Source organism: Daucus carota, chromosome 4 (assembly GCF_001625215.2).
Source record: "Daucus carota subsp. sativus chromosome 4, DH1 v3.0, whole genome shotgun sequence".
NCBI classification, from domain to species: domain Eukaryota; kingdom Viridiplantae; phylum Streptophyta; class Magnoliopsida; order Apiales; family Apiaceae; genus Daucus; species Daucus carota.
Window position 1 is genome coordinate 15,234,814 of NC_030384.2, and position 19,303 is coordinate 15,254,116.

At 35.7% G+C, this 19,303-nt stretch overlaps 2 protein-coding genes across 2 annotated transcripts; both read right to left on the bottom strand.

Annotated features, from left to right (window-relative positions):
- Positions 1 to 4,548: 4,548 nt before the first annotated feature.
- On the bottom strand, positions 4,549 to 6,955 carry LOC108192535 (uncharacterized). Its single transcript, XM_017372399.1, has 11 exons — positions 6,806 to 6,955; positions 6,446 to 6,725; positions 6,274 to 6,370; positions 6,070 to 6,191; positions 5,912 to 5,993; positions 5,692 to 5,815; positions 5,470 to 5,605; positions 5,168 to 5,262; positions 4,881 to 5,087; positions 4,662 to 4,814; positions 4,549 to 4,560 (listed from the first exon to the last, which is right to left on the bottom strand). Exons 1-11 carry the CDS (start codon positions 6,953 to 6,955, stop codon positions 4,549 to 4,551), a joined length of 1,458 nt encoding a protein of 485 aa, XP_017227888.1.
- Positions 6,956 to 11,612: 4,657 nt separating this feature from the next.
- Positions 11,613 to 18,884, bottom strand: LOC108192726 (uncharacterized). The gene is made up of 12 exons (XM_017372401.1): positions 18,787 to 18,884; positions 17,708 to 17,790; positions 17,430 to 17,555; positions 16,898 to 17,149; positions 16,744 to 16,809; positions 16,617 to 16,673; positions 15,551 to 16,525; positions 15,008 to 15,466; positions 14,682 to 14,919; positions 13,581 to 14,599; positions 13,033 to 13,248; positions 11,613 to 12,907 (listed from the first exon to the last, which is right to left on the bottom strand). Exons 1-12 carry the CDS (start codon positions 18,882 to 18,884, stop codon positions 11,613 to 11,615), a joined length of 4,884 nt encoding a protein of 1,627 aa, XP_017227890.1.
- Between the last annotated feature and the right edge of the window lie 419 nt (positions 18,885 to 19,303).

Sequence of the window (19,303 nt, forward strand, 5' to 3'; positions counted from 1 at the left end):
AAAGAGTATGACACATATATTGGGAAATTTTTTTTTGGCAAAATGGACACTTAAAATGGGATGGAGGGAGTAGTATTTAAGTCCGCCTTGCGGGGCCTTATCATTTTTCAGTAATTTAGGTTGTTATTTTTTGTAGATGATTGATAATGAAATGAATTAAATGAGAAAGCAAATTATATGGTGATTGGTGAAGTACGTATTACCTAAGATGCATATTTGGAAAAACTAATTATAAAATAGAGAACAACGTTCTGGTTTGTTTAAAAGAGAAACACATAAGCTGAAAACAATATATCATAAGAAAGGGAACATAATATTTTAATTACTCATCCTTCCAGGAGAGCAAAACTAAGAAGAAGGAAACAAAGCATAGTACGAAGTAGATAGTAATAAGGGAATAGTATGTTTTACGCAGTCACACAAATGAATAAGCAAGCTGAAATTAAAATAAGGTACAATATTGTTTCAACAACAAAACAAATTCCATTGTGGGAAGTTGTGTTTCACACTCCATGCTCAACTAATTGTGCATCCAATTAGCCAACCTTTGCCAAAAAACAATTGCTTAGTAATTTCATATTTGTCAAACATATGTTTAAGTTTTGGTTGTAAAATTACAGACCTTAGTGCATCTCTGAGATCTGCCACAGCCTCATGATCATAATTAATGAAAATTCTTGTTGCCGGGAAATTTGTCAACTTTGGCTCACCTACAGCATCAATATTTTAGCATTGCGAAGGTATACAAACAACTAAACAAACGTGTAGTTAAGGAACCTCTATCCAAATGAACTCTACAGCTCGCGATAATGACTATAATTGGATGACGGACAGCATTCTGAATTTCTGTATGAAAGGTGTGTGCCAAATCATTGTGTAGAACCACCTGTGCAGAATCACTGCAAGGAAAGAGATTTGTTCAATACTCAAAATTTGTATAACTATATAGTATAACAATATAAACACTAACTGCATGTCAGTAATGGTAAAGTGAATAGAAGATTGTTGCTGATTGCGTCTGTTAGTAAACTCAGTAATTGGACCAACTTGTTGCAGAATCCCAACAACATCTACATAAGAAAATATGTAGTTAGGAAAAATCCATCTAACCAATGTACAGGGAAGGTTGTAATAAGTGAAAGTGCTCACCAATGAGATATCTGTTTTCGGTTGCCGCTTCCATTAAACCTGACAAAGCAGTGAAATCAAATACCTGAGCTGGGATGATATCCACTCCTTCAGTGACAAATATCTCAGTCATATGATTCAACTGGATGTAGATATCACTTTCAAAGCAAATGAAAATCTGCATGTCTGGATATCGCCTTACAAAAATTCTTTGCACATCATAGGTTTCTCCTTCAGAAAGAAGATTCTCAAACTGCTGCAAGTAGGCTCAAGGGACTGATGCATGAATGCGTTGTCCCTGTAGTTGAAAGTTTTGCATTAGTGATAGCATCATAATTGGAGCGTTCAAATATATGAGGTTATGAAAAAACCACTTACTAACGCATCGGCAAAGATGAAGTTCATTCCAACTATTTCTGCATTGTGGCTCATCTGTTGCCACATTCTTGTCACCCGAATCTTAATCCTCCAATTAGTTGCTGTCTGAGCCCTTAGGTTTGAAATCATGTGTACTGGTAAGTGATCCATGGTGTTATGAATGTTGCCTTGCAACAACCTTGCAATTTAAAGGCAGGTCTGATTATACTTCTCATCATGCATTATTGATAGGTACTGTTATTGTTTTGGCTGGGAGCAATCATCGAAAGGAATCTTCGTACTTTAAAGCAAAATCGTTCTGCACCTTGCTTGTGTATTCTGTTCACATGTGATGCATAATTGTAAAAAAAAAGTGCTTTTGTACCTGAAGTGGTCTGTAAATATTATGCTTTTTCATTTCTCTGACTCTGTCCTTAGTGTTTCCCAAGTGTGTTTGATAAGCTGCAACAGTACTCAAATAGAAGAAGGAGAAACAAATTTTTGATTTGTACTGAAATTGATTAGCTGGGACAACAAAGTTTAAAGCAAACTAAATGCGTATACAGCATTTCTGGAATGAACATAATAAAACAGTTCCGAATCAGTTCCATAGTTTGAAGCAAAACAACATATTCCGAATACATTCATATTACAAATTAGCAAAAGAGAGTTATTGAATCATTGCCATATATCTCAAAGTGAGTTTAGGTTGACTTTTGAGATTGCTTGATCAGCGTAGGTTGATGTTGTAGCCTGTGAGCATTGAAATTTGAATTAATATTTAACACAAAATGAGGTTGATATAATGTTGTGGGAAAGGAAAATGCACCTGTGATGTTTGTGCCTCAGTGATGGAAATTTCATCTCCTGCTTCCTGTGAAATTTTTACGAAGCCTTTGCAAATATTAGTAGCCCAGTAGATTTGGAAACCATTAAGAATGTTCACTTCACTGATCTGGACAACCAAGCTATAGTCTTTGTCAATAATAGCGGCTAGAGACGGTGGCAGCGTCTTGACCTCAGTAAACTGTTCGAATTAACATGTTAGATTTATTCAATGTAAAGAACTGCGGTGCAAGAATAGTTAATCACCTCATTAACCAACTCGGTTGCTCTTTTCCCAATAATTGTACGTACTTCCCTGTCTGGTAAAATAACTTGCAGGGTCCCAGACGTATCCCCAACTTCAACATGCAGTCTAAACCTGACTTGCCGAAATTTTGTTATCATATTTTACAGGTTTTAATAGAAATACATTTAACAGTTAATAAAAAATCTCACTTTGTTTCTGGATATGGTACGTATCGATTGCAGCTCTCACATACTGGGCATGGTTTTAGCATAGTCGGCTCTCTGCCACAACTTGTGCAAGCATAGTAAAACCATGGCCTTAATTGGTCAATGCGAATGACTTTTACGTGTGCCATGTAATATCCCTGCAAAAGATATATAACATGCGACAGTAAATATAAATTTTAGCAATGTAGTGACTGAATGATATCCTACCTCGATGGCTTCTTTTCCCAGCTTCTTAATATTTTCAACTGTGATCTTCTGCATTTTCTTTTCTTTTTTTTCTCCTAAAGCTCTTGTGGCAAAATCAGGATTTGACAACCTAAAAAAAATGATTTAATAGATTTGTTGTAAGTAAGATTAGAAATAAATTTGAAAAGTAAAAAAAAGAAAAGAAAATGCTAACATTTTCCTTAGCTGTGATACACTGTGGTGCTTGTAGTTTAGCAAGACTTTTGTTGCATTGTTGTTTGAAATATCAACTTCACCTGGGTGCATGCAGGGAAAAATTCTTATATTTGAGGTTTTTTTACCAAACATCATTATGTATAAACGTTTGTTACCATTGAACTTTCCAACTCTTGCTGCTGATATAATTATTATAACTGGCTTTTCCATAGCAGTTTTCATTTGCTTGTCAAAGTTTTCACCAAACTTGTCCCAAAAAGTTACGTTCAAGCTTGAACTATATAACAAAGTAATGAACGAATATGAGTAAGACAAAACAAACCAGATGAAACAAAATGCACTTAGAAAAAAATAGTCACCTCCCATCAGTGATACTAAATTTTGCTTGCTTCTGTTTTATTCCATGCTTGTTTGTGAGCTCGAAGATGTTTTCATAATTTTTAATGATACCTACGACATCTGAATAAGAGTATAATTTATGAGAGAGCAAAAATACTTATGATCGTTCCGTAAGTCAGGTAATTACCTGCAAGGTATGTAGTCTGCTTTGAAAGTTCAAGGAGCTGGCTATGATCGTAGAAATCAAAAGCATCTTGCGGTATAGTGACTCCATCATCTGCTAACTCTTGTAGCAATGCTTCCTGACCAAACACCAACTGCCTATCATTTCTTAGAACTCTGAACCTATCAGATTGGCTGTATGACTGAACAGTAAAGTTCTTGAAACTGAATACTCTCCCGACAATCACTTGATGCTGTAATTCAGCGGCAGCCTTAGTTGGAACAAATGCGTGAATCCTCTGACCCTGAAAATGAAAAATGCTGCAATGTAACATTTGTGTGTAATGGTTTATGATAAAATCCAAGAATGATTTAAACTGACCTTGTGGTCTAGGAGTATGAGATTGAAACTTTTGAATTCCTCTCCAGCTCTTGTGGCACCTCTCCATAAACGGATGACTCTCACTTTGATATTGTATTGATCAACTCCGATTTTGAGTTTGTCAAGTGTTTGATACTGAGCAGAAGTCATTTTTGTTGGTGCTTGGTTTTGAAAAAGTGATGATATTGTATGTTTATATGCATACTCAGATTTGCATATACACAAATATTAAATGACTTGACCTAACACAGTTTGCATTAATTTTGAAAAAAATGTAACATCAGGAATAAATGGGAATAGTACTGTTTCATAATAATAATAAGCATAAAGATTGTTAAAGTTTGTTACAGAACTTAATAGTGACCAAGTAATTTAGTGTTCAGAAGGAAATGTTGCACTTAAGGTCTACAAACAAAAGAAGCTTTGAATCTTCAAAATATCGTTGCGCGCTTTGCTGGAAATTGATTACCACCAAATATTCATTTTGGTATCTGCAAAATGAAATAGATTATTTAGTATTCCTGTTGATAATATTTGTAAAGAATTATTGGACCACTGAGTTAGGAAGTAGTTAGTGGCAAAATGAAGTTACATTTTCCAGTTTGACACTCTTCAATGGCTGAAGTGCTGACGGATCTGTTGGATTGAAATCCAATGCTTCAGTGATCTTCCTTCCTCTAGTCTTCATTGTGGTTGAATCTCCTGTGTTTGGTGTTAGATGAGTAGTTGCATCCGTCTCAGATACCTGGTAAAAAGAGGGTATTAGCAAATAATAGGTCGATATTTTAATTTGTTAAGGGAAATTACATACAGTCACCATGGAAACATCCTGAATCTCAGCTACAGGTGTTTTGTTCGGATCAAAGCTGTCACCTTTCTCCTGGTCCTGCAAAATATCTATAGCCTCATAAACCGTCGAACCTTTTTTGATATTATCTTCGTTGATACCAAGGTTGACGGTGTATTTCCGTTTGAGGAGAGAATTGAGGATTTCCGGGAATTTTTCTTCCTCAGTTTCCTGAATGAGAAAAGGTGATGACTTAGTTGATAGTCGTTTTCAGTGGAAGAAAGCATGAAACGGAATAACGGATGACTAACATCAGCACAATCTGCATGGAGATCAATGACAGTTTTGTCAAGAATTCTAGTAATTGCTTGATCAGGGAAGATGATTGCAATTGAACCTGTGTCATCTGAGCAAAGAGTGCACAACCGAAATCTATGTGCACATATAATTATTCACGTCTAAATATTAGTACGGGAGGAGCGGAAATTATATTTAAACCAAAATATTAAACCAAATATATAATTTAATATAAAGTAAATTAAATTAATTTAAATCAAATTTAAATGAAAGTATAAAAGATGAAACCTCTTATCTGGATACGGGATAATTCAACCACAACCATTAGGACGGGAGCATCTGAATTTTCCATTGTCATGCTCTAGTTCTAAATCACAGCCTGTACATTTCCTGAAATACCAAGCTGACTTGTCTGTTATACGTTTCACTGTCACTTCACAGAGGACAATGGCCTGCTCAACCAATAGGCAAGAAAATTTTAAATTATAAGTTGCGGTCTTTGCAAGTTGAATAATCTCAACAATTTGTAGGAAAAGACCTCTCCAGTCTCTGCTTTAATTCCTTTTATCTCCTTCACCGTCATTAGTTTCCTAGGCAAATCCACCTCAGCTTGTCCCATTGGCACATCAACTATATCAGTCTGTGGTTTCATTTCAGAGCACCTGTATAAATTAATATATATAGAGACACATGATTACAAATGAATTAGTGATCAAAGTAAGGGAGATTAAAAAGTGTAGGGTTTTGTAAACCATTACCTTTTTTTCAAGTCATCTACAGAATGGTGTTTCGGATTGATAAACACTCTAGTTGCGGGGTAATTTGATAGATGCGGAACTCCTGTTATAGATTAAAAATTTAGGAAGTTGATTGGATTGACATATTTTTGGAAAATTTGACAAATTTGAAAAAACACCTTCATAACGTCCAACTCTTGCACAGCATATAATAACGTAGAGATTTTGAATGTCTAGCTGCGCAAATTCCTTTTCTAGTTGTTCTCCAAAAGAATCAAAAAGTGTGACATGCAGGTTGGAGCTGTTAAGTTTAAAGCAATGACAAAGTAATTATTTTTATGCAATCTTGCAATTAAGTGTTCTAATTGTTTAACAGAAATTACCTTCCATTTGACAGCTCAAACTTGAATAAAATTTTATCCTCTTCGTTTTTTTTGGTCTTGATGAGTTCCTGAATATTTTTCACCTTTCCAACCATATCTATCATACAGTTAAATTTCATTAGTATGCTAGCATTTGGTGATTATCTACAAAGCACATGAAAAATTTCAGTACCAATGAGGAATCTGTTGTCGTCTGCAAGCTTTTCTATTTCATCAAAATGAAATAGGTCAAAAGCATAATTCTCAATCTGCAATCCTAAACCGCTGCATTCCTTGAATCGAGTGTGTGGAGTGAAAAAAATATGTCTTTTATTGCGAACAGCTCGGAATTTTTCATCACCAAGATAATCTTTTACTTTGAAATTAGATATTGTGTAAATTTGTCCTTCCTTTATTTCTTTTAGGAGGTCATCACAATATTTTGAATTTGCAAAAGCATGTATTCTGGAATTCTGTAAATACAACAACTCATTTTTATTAAATTTATGTTAATATGAAATGAAGTTACAGAGTAATTAGTAAGGGAGCAAACCGAATCATCAATAAGGAGCATATTCAGTCCCCAAAATTCCTGACTCTCTCTGTTTAGTCCTTTCCAGAATGATTGCACCCTCACTCTACAGCTCCAGTCATACGTAGTCGGGTCGATAGTGCTAATAGGGTTGTAGGGGTTCAAAGCCATGAGTGTGTGCTGCAGTAGAATAAAGAGCTTTCAATTCGTGAAGCTTTGTGGTTGCAGAGGCATTCAATATTTAGGCTTAAGCATTAAAAACCAAAGAAAAGGGGAGACAGCTTGAACTTACAGTGGTTTAATTGAAGTTCTTCCTGCCTTCAATGTCAAAGTGGTTGGGCTCGAGAAACTCTATCTCCTACAGGTACGCGCTCATGTAATGGGGTGATATGTTTTTGGAGATCTGCGTGAGGACTGAGAAATAGACACGCATGTTTTGGTTAATGGCTGTGATTTTAATTTTCCAGACACACTTCCTTCTATTAATTAGAAGTGCACTTAACCAAATAGGCCGGCGGATTTGATCTGTAAAAGTTGCAAAGTATAAATCTGTAGCTTAATTTCGATTTATACTTGGCAAATTATATATGAAGTGAATATAACTAAGTTTAAAATTTAGTGTTTGTGTTTTTCTTTTTTCGATAGAAGTTTTGTAAGGTCATATATGCGTTGTACGGTATTTTTAGAAAACTATACATAACTTAGTTCTGTATCTTCTTTTCAATGTTAATTTATTTTAAATTTCTATAAAATTTTACAATATGGTAGAATAGAAAAAAATGTAAGATAATGTATTAAGTTAATATAACTAAGTTTAAATTTGAGTGTTTGTGTTTTTCTTTTTTTGATATACCTTTTGTCATGTGATACCAGCTGATACCATTGTTGTATGGTATTTTTAGAAAACGATACATAACTTAGTTCTGTATTTTCTTTTCAATGTTGTGTTATTTTAATTTTTTTATAAGATTTTACAATATGGTAGAATAGAAAAAAATGTAAGATAATGTATGAAGCCAATATAACTAAGTTTAACTTTCAGTGTTTGTGTTTTTTTTTTATATAACTTTTGTCAGGCTATATATGTATTGTCGTTATTTTTAGAAAACGATACATAAGTAACTGTGATTGTTTGCTAAAACATAGTGAAGTTTACATGTATTATGTAAAGGTCAAATGTTAATTGTTTGAGAAAACAGTAAGAATGTGAATGAATATATGTAGTTAATCTAGTTATGTTTAATTTTGGTAAGTTAATAATTTCTCATGACTGTGCAACGTGTTAAATTCATTTGATGATTAAAAAATGATATGTCAAGATTTATCTAATAAGCGATCTAGAGATAATAGTTGGATAATAAGCGATCCAGGTTGAATGTTATTGTTTGTTACTGTGCGCTAGTGTTTTATATAAGACAGCACGATGTCTGGTTAAGGATAATTATTAACAAAATGTGTTTATTTTTTTAATTTGCAATAGGTTTGCCAAGTAATAGTGATTTCTGCTTATATTCATTTTTTACAATTTTTTTGGGGACGAAGGAAGTATCATTTACAGTTATTAATATTTGATTTATAAATAATATAATAGTTACTTTGAAAAGCGCAAATATAAGCTAGTGCACCTTTTTCTTAGGAAAAAAACAAAATTAATAAGTTTGGTTGAAAAGTGTTTTTGTCACATAATATATGAAATGAATATATTTTTAAAGAATTTCTTTGGATATTATGTCTTAGAATTATATGTTTTACAACTCCTTTTGTGATCAATTTTAGCTTTGTACGGATGAAATACTCGACATGAGGGAAAGAATTCAAAATATAACGGTTCCAAAGTGCAAATAGGCAGTTGAGGAGAGTTTAATAAATTCACAGTTTCCAGAGTAATCAATGTAATTTATTTGGTTGCAAGCAGCCAGTCATTTAAGTAAAATATATTCGTAACTGTAGTGATCATAGATGTGTCCAGTGCCTTAGTGGAAAATCTGAGTAGAGGTCTCTGCGCGGTAAAAACCCTAATCTCTTGATGATGACTTATATGTTCTATTACAGTGTCTTAGTGCATGGTATTCATATCTTGTTAATTTTCTGTGTATTGTAGTTGCTTAGGATGTCAGCCAAGAGCATGAAGGGTATGCATTTCATAGTTTCCAGTTTGTGTCATTGATGGTTTTTTGTGTTCATCTAAGTCGTCATTGATTTATCATATTTCACAGCTTCTCTCCCAATGACCTATTCAAGGTTTGGAAAGTCTTTCATATGTCGTATTGTAGAAGGGAGAAACCAATCCGGGGTTCTGGTATTATAACAATCTTAAATTAAAATTATGCGGAGCATGTTCATTACTGTTGTTTTAGTATATTTTTGTGTTTAATTTTGGTTGCGTACTTGACAGAAATTACCTTCTGCCTTTGCTGTTGAATTTGGATCAGTTGCTCTGAAAAACATAGGTTTGCACCTGCCTTTTTGCAATACCTGCATAGGTAGGATTGATAGTTCTTCTGAAACTATTGAAGGGGTAGACAGTTTATTTGAAAAGTTTAATGTCAATCCCTGGTACCTGGTTGTGCTGGAGCATTTTGGTGGAACTGAATTCACAGTTGAAATTTTTAATGAATACGCTGTAGAAGTGGATTACCTGTGTAAGCCAAGTAGAGGGCTTGTGAAGCAACCTTTTTTCCAGATGAGTGAAATAGAGAAAGAAAAAATGCAACACACGTTTTCTTACAGTTCGTCTTCTGCTTTTGATTTAGAGTGTGAAGTTGTCATAACTGCAAAACACCTCGAGGGCAACAGCTGGACTGAGGTAAAAAGCACTTTAACTGTCAAATTTTTTTAGTTGATTAATATTTCATGTGTGTTGAATTAGACTGTGCTGGTGTAGGTAATTTTGAAAGAGGATGGTCTGCATATTGGACTCAGTCCAGAGATGAATTGGATTGAAATTGGTTTTGAAAAGCTGTTCTGGAAAATAAAATTGCAATGGCACAGGGCGGGATTGTTGTTTGGTCCTGAATGGAACAAATTTTGCAAGTCTTGTAAGCTTGCAATCGACGACAGATGTATTTTTACAACCTGCACACATGAAGGCCAGTGTAAGGTTGCTGTCTATCACAAAGAGAAATCTAAGGAGGTCTACAAAGAAGGTAGAGGTTCCACTTTAGATCTTTGTGAAATGATTTTTTGCAATTGTATATTTGTCTTTTAGGATTTACTCTGTCTCTTGTACAAAACAGACAGCGTTGCTGGGAAGGGTTACATGAAATGGTTCAAAATTATTAATTGGATAAATCTGCATACAGGAGAGTTGGTAAATGTTTCTTAAATTTTGCTCTGTTGATTTGAGTGTGGATTTAGATTACTTGTAAGCATGCTAAATTTAAATAAAAATTGTATTATTTGTCAGGAAATTCCCATTGTGTTTGCTGAAAAATGTGGAGCATTTATTAAAGACAATGCCCACATATATTTGCCTGATGGAATGGTTTTCAGTTGTTACTTCTCTAACACCACCAAATTATTATTTGGGATCAAGAATCTGATGGTCCATTATGGTGTTCGCGAGAAATTTTCCATTTTCTTTGAATACGTTGGAAATTCTACATTCTATGGTTCAATATACAACGAAGAGGGTGTTGAAATCTTTAATGAGCTGACAAAGAAACTGAGCCTACAAACGGTTCGAAAGGAAAAAGGTCGCCAAGTGTATGTTATAACAGACAGCGATGAGGATGAAGGTAGAACAAAAAAACTCCTGTTTCTTTGATGTTCTTTTCTTTCAATCTCAGAAATTACATATGTGCATGTAAAATGGCATTTGTAGGTGAAGCGGGAGGTCAAGAAATAGATGAAGAGCAATCAGCCTCTGCAGAATCAGAAGAGGAAGACATGGAGGCTGAAGGTCAATACAATTTCACAGTAGAATTATTAAAGTCACATGTCGACCAAAACAACCATGGAGTGGTAAGTTAAACATAAGAAAAATATGAAACTCATAAGTTATAACTAAGCACTATAGTACACTACTAAACCATTTCATGTTTGGTATAGTTCTTACCTAGGTACCTGTTTGAACTATATAAGAAGTGGAACAAAGGAACAGTTGTGACACTTATTATGAAGTCAAAGTCTTATGAGATTGCAAACCTGAGGAGAAAGAAGACATGTCGGTTGGGTGTTGGCTGGAACAATTTCACTTTGAAGAACAATCTGCGAGCTGGGAAGAAACTACATTTCAAATTCAGGGGAAACAAAACCTTTCAAGTTACTGCAACTGATTAGTCTGAGCAATAAGCTTAATTCAGAATTGTAGTGTTTACTAAGCGTTGCTTAAATTTCCCATTTATTATTAGAGCTTAGTCTGTTTTTGGATAACGTATTTTGTTCAGCAACGTTGCTATGTCTGCCTTAGTGTCTCATAAAACCTGTATTATGACTTGGAAATATTTGCAGTAATCGTTATGTTTCTTGCGTATTGGCATGTATGAAGAGATCGTGTGCATTCTTATCTGTGTCCATTTCTATTAACAGCTGACGGAGTCTGGTATTTCTCTTTATTAGCAAAGAGTCTGTAATTATTTGTAATAAAACACAACAAAAATCATGATTCCTTAAATGTGCAAAAAACCAAGAACCTATGAACAGACAAAGCGTATGTAAAGGAACATTAGCATAGGCAGCATTTGTTATACAAAAAGAGGACTGTTCATTTAGGGTGGACAAAGCAGACAACATAGCTGCTTTAACAAATTGAACTTAACATCTTGAAAGACAACCTGGGAACCAAAAGCTTATGTAAAGTTCTTACAACAAAAACTACGACATATCCCTACCTTGGCAAAGCATAAAACACTTCTTTATATACTACATTCTGCGTGACATTAGTTGGAAATCCACGATCATCATCAATAAAAACTTTGAGGCCTCGAGGAGATGTGACTCGTCTTATTGCAACATAAAACTGTCCATGTTTGAAGACGGGTTTTGGCAGAAACAAACCAACAGTCTTTAAAGATTGTCCCTGGGATTTGTTGATTGTCATTGCGTAGCAGATCTGAAGTGGCATCTGTTTCCTCACAAGCTTGAAGGGCAGTAGCGAGTCGCTCGGACATAGCTCCATTCGGGGAATAAAATGTCGTGTGCCTTTAAAAGATCCACAAATAACCTCACACTCTACACAAAATTTCAAACACTTGGTTACAATCATTCGAGTTCCATTGCAAAGGCCAAGGGTTTGATTCAAGTTTCTCATTAGCATTACAACAACGCCAACTTTGAGCTTCAAATCATGAGCCGGCATACCTGGCACACTTAGAGAATTAAGATACTCAATAGGAAATGCACAGTGCAAATCAGCCTCCGTGCCACCAAAATCTTCTGCGCTGTCGACACTGTAATAAGTAACTTCATCACCAGGAATCATGTCTACAATAAGAGAATTGAGATGACCAACAGTTTGGTTAGTGGGAGTCAGGATAGCCCTCTCGCTGAGATACTCTGGATTCATAGAGTTGTGGACAAAATCAGGATATATGCTGCAGATCATGTTTTCAACTGAGTTGTCATTTTCCAAATCACAAAACTTTAGAGGCACTTGAATACTGTCCTCATTCAATCCATCATCTGCTTTGTTAGATGTAGTAAATTTACCATCGCCTACATCAAGCACCCATTTAGCAAATTCTTTTAATTCATTAACTTCAACATCTGATGCACCTTTCTTGAGCCGCATGTTTTTGGTAAGAACAAAAATTTTACAGATATTCCAAAGATACGATCTGGTTATACATGCCCCGAGAATCTCAGCCCTGTCTCCATGAGGAATGACCGGAAGTATCTGCCTGAAATCTCCTCCTAGGACCACAGTAATTCCACCAAAAGGTAAAGCAGCGCGAGTTAGATCAGAAGATTTCATAATATCCCTCAGAGAACGATCCAAGCATTCAAAGGCATATCTGTGTTGCATGGGAGCTTCATCCCATATAATGAGTTTTGTATGCCTAATTAATTCAGCAATATCTGATTTATTTCCAATGGCACACACTGATAATTCATCCAAGACAATAGGTATTTTAAACCGGGAATGCGCTGTTCTACCACCTGGCATTAGTGTCGCAGCAATCCCTGAAGAGGCAACAGGTAGAACAATGTCACCTTGTGACCTTAACTTTGAGATCAAACTTCTCCATAGAAAAGTCTTGCCAGAACCTCCGCTGCCATGAACAAAATGAAGGCCACCTTCTTCTTACCAACAGACTCTAAAATAGCATTGTAGACATTTAATTGTTCCTCGTTCATTGTGGACACCAACTTCTTGTTTTCTAAATCCATTTCAAGAATATTGTAGTTGGTTTCTTCTAAAATGAGGTTATTACTCCCATGGTTGAGATAAGTCTCTGGTGGCTGTGGCAGCTGAGGAAAATTCTTTAACGATTTACCAATAGACCTCAGCAGATCATCAATTTCTACAACATAATAAGACAAATATATTAAACGACAAATTGTAAACTCTGAGAACAATATAGTTCTGGTTTGTTAAACAAAAATCCAACAAAGCAGAGTTGACTTTATGATACATTAAAGACATTTATTTATAAATTCAAATAAATAAAAATTGGTCTACTGCATACCTTAATTTATCTTCAATATTGGTTAAAAAAATTTGGTCACAGAAACAATTTACAACTTAGAGTGTATGTGCGCTTATGAAAGATTTGCAATATAAATGAAATATAAAAAAAGAAAAGAAGTTGATGAGTATATGCAAGAAAGCAAATAAGAAAGGCAGAAGAATTACCTGCAAGAGCATAAAATTGCAGTTGTTTGTCGTCCAACATCAGACTGTCATCTTTGTTTAATCGCCTTCTTTTTAAAAGAATATCATCAACCATGTGCTTCCAATGAGATGTCCACAGATTACATAAGTCTGTTACCTTGCAGTTAACAATAATGTGAACAAAGAGCTGCCTGATTTGCGGAGGCAGACCACCTGACGAACACTGAGTTAAAACTTCATGCCATTCTTTGTCATCATCAAGCAAACCATACTCTTTGCAAGCATCACGGAAAGAATCATAGCAGACACCATTCACAGTTCTCAGACTCTGAAAAGAAGTAGGGCCGCGCACTTTCGTCAGCAACAACCTCATAAACCATACCTCACCACTACTATGATGTGTGTACGATAGTCGACCAATCTGAAAGCCTCTTTTTCTTGGCTTCCAGTTTCTTAGACCATCATCCCAGACAAAGTGTTGTGGTATTTCCTGATAAGTATATTGCCTGGCAGACACATCAACAGTACACAAATGGAAAAAGGCTTCTAATTTGCTGAATCTATCCTTCTCACGTTCAGCTACCTTGTTTAAGGGCTGGGAAGAATGGAATGTGCAGTTTTTCTGACCTAGAAGATGGAATGGAAGACGTTCTACGGATATAGTACGATAATGAATAGGAAAACCAAAAATCCTATAAGCTGATTCTGCCCCGCAAATGTAGCGACCGTCAAAGTATGCATCAATCTCATCTACAGGCTCAGCACCATTTTGGTTGGACTGTTTTTTTTTCTTCCCAGTCACATGAACAGTAGCAGTATCGTGTCCCTTTAAGCAATATTTGAAGAGGTATTTCAAACTACGCGCATGGCAACAAATCTCAATATTCATGTGACATTGGTACTTTACCAATAAATCACGATTATAAGGGACCACCCATTGATTATCCAAATCTGCATTCCGAACATGAACTGTTATGTTCTGTCTTCGTCTTCGGTAGATAGGAAAACCACTTTCATCAAACATTGTGCGTGCAGAGTACCTAATACAAAGGAAGGGCTGTTAGACATCTGTAACAAATATGTCCTAAAATATGAAACGCACAAATTATATGAACCACTTACTTCTTAGGGAAATGCCTAATACATTTAAGACCTTTCATACATGGAGATTTAGTATTCTGCAATCCGCAAGGGCCATGTATCATGAAAGCTTTGACCGCAGCATACCCAACAGGATCTTTCACAGGATCAGGAATCTCTGCCGAAACAAATTTATCTACATTGTTCTTGAGGTAAACTTTGGATTTACTGTCAAGCCAAATAAGCATATGCACATGGGGGAGGCCACGCTTTTGAAACTCTACAACAAACATGACTGTTCAAAGCCAAATTAGCAAACACATTCCGACTATTTTAAAAATTTTCTGGCTTAAAGAAAAGTTGCATACCTCCGACACAGGTTCCAAAAAATGACTTTTTTTTGATGTCATTTGTGAGCTGATCAAGTTTCAACCGAAAAACCCGAGAAATTATATCTGGTGAATTCTCAGACTTACATCCAGGTAGAAACTGCATCATTCGTTGAATTTCATCCCATAATGGATTAGTTGTCATCGTCAAAAATATGTCCGGATGGCCTACATGACGACACACTGCAAGCGCATCCCGGAAGTTCTGTTGCATGTATCTTTTAGAGGCAACAAATCCAGCTGGTAAGATAACACCTTTACCAACATTAGATGAACTCAAATCACCATTTCTGACAGAATCACATATATGACTATATAACTCATTCCGCAAAATTGTTTGATTTTTCCTAAACCACCACAATCTTGTTTGTTCAATCGAAGAAAATGCATCCACAACATACTGTTGGAAGAGTCTCCCACCTAATCTGGTTGTCAAAGCTGCATAATATAAAAGTAAACAGATAATGTTATTAAGGAACTAAATAAAGCTGTTGATAGCTAAGATATACAGAGGAAGCTCACATTGATTGTGCCGGACTTGAAACTGGTACGCATAATAATCTTTCATTGATATGAAATCTCGATCTTTCAGGTTTGATAAATCAGCACTCTGGAATGGAATCTTATCATGGTATCCATCCTCTCCATTCGGAAAGAGCAATGGATATTGAAGCGCCATGAATTTGGGATGAATATAGGACACACGTTTCAGTTTTCCAAATTTTGGTTCAATTATGATATCCCGGTCAGGAGTTGTATTGGAGCTAGAACCAACCATAATGCCAGCAACCTCGTTCGATGCAGAGACATGATTCTCCCTGCCATTCTGAGCACGACACACTTTTAGCTCGACTTTCAAATCACATATGTCCTTGTTCTCCCAACGATCACGTGCACTGCGAAATTTCTTCACCAACTCATTAGTTTCATCAAGCATTTTAATTAATCCATCTACAATTTCTGCATTCACAGGTTGTTCATCAGACACCTTAACCCACCGCAGACGGTTGCTAACCTCATTTGCAGTATCATATATGTAGAGCTGACAAAATTTAGGAGTGTCGCCATCATCCGGTATTAAAGAGCCAAAAACATGGTGATTTTGACCATTTAGGCGATAAATGTAGGGACCCCTGCCTCTGTTAATGGAATGGTCCACATTCCCACCAGCAGAGGTAAATGCAAACATGGCATTGTATAGTCTAATGCTTCTCTGGAAATCTGAACCTCCAACCTCATCTTGATAAAGACTGCGCAAGTATTCTGGAGTCTCCATAGGTTCTGGTAATTTGACATCACCTTTCCTGCAGCAAATAGAAAATAGTGGTTTTCCTTTCGTGACATTCTTGTTTACACGCTCCTCGTGCCACATCATTGCATTGCAGTAACTGCAGACTTTAGAAGGAGCACCAAGAGTAGCATATTCTTCGGGTATAAGGTATTTGGAACCACATGTAGTCCTCTTCTTATTCTTTGTCAAGTTTGGGTGTGTGTTCTCTGTAAAAAATAAAAAAATTATACATAATACTGAGTTCTTTAAAATATAATAGAGCTACTGAAATTTGGTAAAAATAAGTATTCTACAAACCTGTTTCAGATTCTCCACTACCATAAACATCAAAAGCTTCCTCTGTGTATTGATCTTCTACATAAAATAACAAACAATTAGACAACAACAGGATGGAATTTGACGATTACATTTCGAGGCTGCTCACCATATGATGTGTCCAAATCAGACAGAGAATCATCAGAAAGATATGAAGCTGGTAATCTAGTCTCCTCTTCACAATACAAAAAGGAAAAAATGCAAACAATTAGCAATTTTATCGCCGCAAATATTTGAAATAAAACAGGATTGAGAAGTCATACCCAAATCCTCATCAAAAAGTACAGTGTGAGTGGTCGGGTCGCGGCTAAACTCCTCATCAAAAAGGTTGCGGCTAAAGGGTTTCAAAGTGGGAGGATCAAATGTTGATGCTTTGGATTTTCCTTTACCTCTGTCGGCTGAGGTATTTGATAGGTTCCTTGATAAATTGTTGGTGATATTAGATAACGGAGTTGTTCGTGGTGTGACATGGTTTTGCGAAACAAATTTGGCAGCCTGACCTTCAACTATCTCAGCTGCAAGCATTAAAAAAAATGTTCGATTTAAGAATAATAAACACTTATCTATCAATAATAGGCAAGACTTAATTTCCACACAGAAAGCTAAAATAAAAATGTGTGCTGTAATTTAAGCATATAAAACATATTTCATAGGTCTGAGAAAGAATACCAAAATCGACATTAAAACTTGCAGTGCCAGCGCTCGGTTTCCGACTAAATTCCTCATGATAGAGGTTGCTGGCTAACGGTTTCAGATGGATATGACCAACATTTGATGGTTTGGATCTTCCTTTACCTCTGGTGCCTGAGGTGTTTGATAGGTTCCTTGGGAAATTGTTGGTGATTTCAGATAAGGGAGTTCTCACTGGTCTGTCACAATTTTGCAAATAACATTTGGCAGGCTGACCATCAAGTATCTCAGCTGCATAATAGTGTCAAAAGCTTAACCAAATTAAGAACAACAAACAATTATCTTAGAGTAATAATTAAGAGTAGCTCTCTTCATACAAAACTACTATAAAAGTGTGTGATATATAAAAGTGTGTGAATTGTGATTTAATTAGACTTGAATACATGTCTCGTGGAGAGAAGAGAGCGTAGACATTGGAGTTGATGATCCAATGTCCATATCTTCAAAATTCACACGCTCCCTGTTTCTGCAAGGATCATTGTGGCCATTAGGTGCAGATAATGGAGTCGTGTTTCTTTTTTCCTTATTGTGAACTTGGCTTTTTGTTCCATCGTTTGATGAGGATTGAGCTGCAAATAACAGAAAAGCATCTACCTAATTAATGATGATTTCCAAGCCTAAAATTTTTCTCTCTTAAATCAATGCTAGCAGGTCCGTACATGGTTGTTATCTAATCCTGGAGTTTTTCATAGAATTGTGCTGACTTAAAACTTTATGGCATGTCAGGTTCTGATTTGTTTGACTCTTGTTTGATTGGTTTCATACAATTCCGGCAATGCTTATTAGAAACAAAACAACCTTTTCACAGAGCTTGGTATCTAATTCTGGTGATTATCAGCGAATTGAGTTTAGCTTATTAAAAACAAACAACTTTTTCACAGTGTGCAATCAATCGAAGCAGTTTAAAATTGATTGTGCAATTCAATCAATACATATTCCTTTTTAAAATGAGTTTAGATTCAACTAATCACATGCATATCACATTTCTCAATTGCAAAAATATACATGATAACAACAATTGTTTTACAATGGAGAAGAATATTACACAAATCTTTGTATGAGGAGTTATTTGTTCGGGCCGGTAGCTTCGTAGATTTGAGAACATCTTCCTGCTTTACACTCCTCGATGTCTTTCTTCGCTTAAGCCCTTTGTATCCTACGAAAGAGTAAGAGAAAAAAGATCAGCAACGGAGGGGGGATTGTAGAGAACATTCTACATACAATAAGCAAACTAAGCAAACCTTATATCATGTCCTCCGACGTGAATAAACGCCAGGAATTATCTTCATCATCTCCCTGTAAAAAACAAATAAAGATGGAAAGAGGTCAGGCTGTATTTGAAATGATGACACGATCATCGGAGTTGTGCAGTATGGAACAGAGATGGGTGAAAACTAACTGTCGACATTTTTGTGCGCGTGACAAAAGCAATGGTAAGTGGAAAAGAAAAAGGAAAGCATACCTTGAAGTAGGTCTGAAATTAGAAAGCTGAAGTAAGCTTGTTAGGGAAGCTGATGCAGTGGTGTAGAGAGTCCTGGGCAAGACACAGGAGCTGGCCATCGAACACGTGCACATCAAAAAGTAGGCAGTGGCATTTTTGAAATTAGGCGGAAGGTTGGGGTCAAAGACTTAGGAGGTAGTTAAACTGTACAAAACAGGCAACAGAAACTATGATATAGATAGATGACTATATAGTTTAATGGTACTTAAAATACAAAAATAGTTTTCTGAAACAAATACTTTACTTAAAATCGGGATTGGACCAAATGAGCTATCACTTCAGGATTAGTCACAAAGGAGGTATTAATCAGAAGGATAAATCGACATGAAAATTGGTTGTCTTTAAATATTAAAATTTTATTTTGAATATTTAGTTATTATTACATTAGTTATTTAATTATTTATAATATGAGTCCATTGATGAGAAGGGGCTGGGGAAAGTTTGAATCCAATTCCTACAGTGATGAATATGAGCGCAA

Coding starts and splice junctions, on each gene's coding strand:
- LOC108192535 (XM_017372399.1), bottom strand. CDS start 6,955: ATGGCTTTGAACCCCTACAACCCTATTAGCACTATCGACCCGACTACG. Junction 6,192..6,273: donor TTTGAGCTGTCAAATGGAAG/GTAATTTCTGTT, acceptor TAAACTTAACAG/CTCCAACCTGCATGTCACAC. Junction 5,088..5,167: donor TCCATGCAGATTGTGCTGAT/GTTAGTCATCCG, acceptor TTTCTCATTCAG/GAAACTGAGGAAGAAAAATT.
- LOC108192726 (XM_017372401.1), bottom strand. CDS start 18,884: ATGGCCAGCTCCTGTGTCTTGCCCAGGACTCTCTACACCACTGCATCA. Junction 17,150..17,429: donor AAACACCTCAGGCACCAGAG/GTAAAGGAAGAT, acceptor TAATGCTTGCAG/CTGAGATAGTTGAAGGTCAG. Junction 15,467..15,550: donor TCAAGTCCGGCACAATCAAT/GTGAGCTTCCTC, acceptor TATATTATGCAG/CTTTGACAACCAGATTAGGT.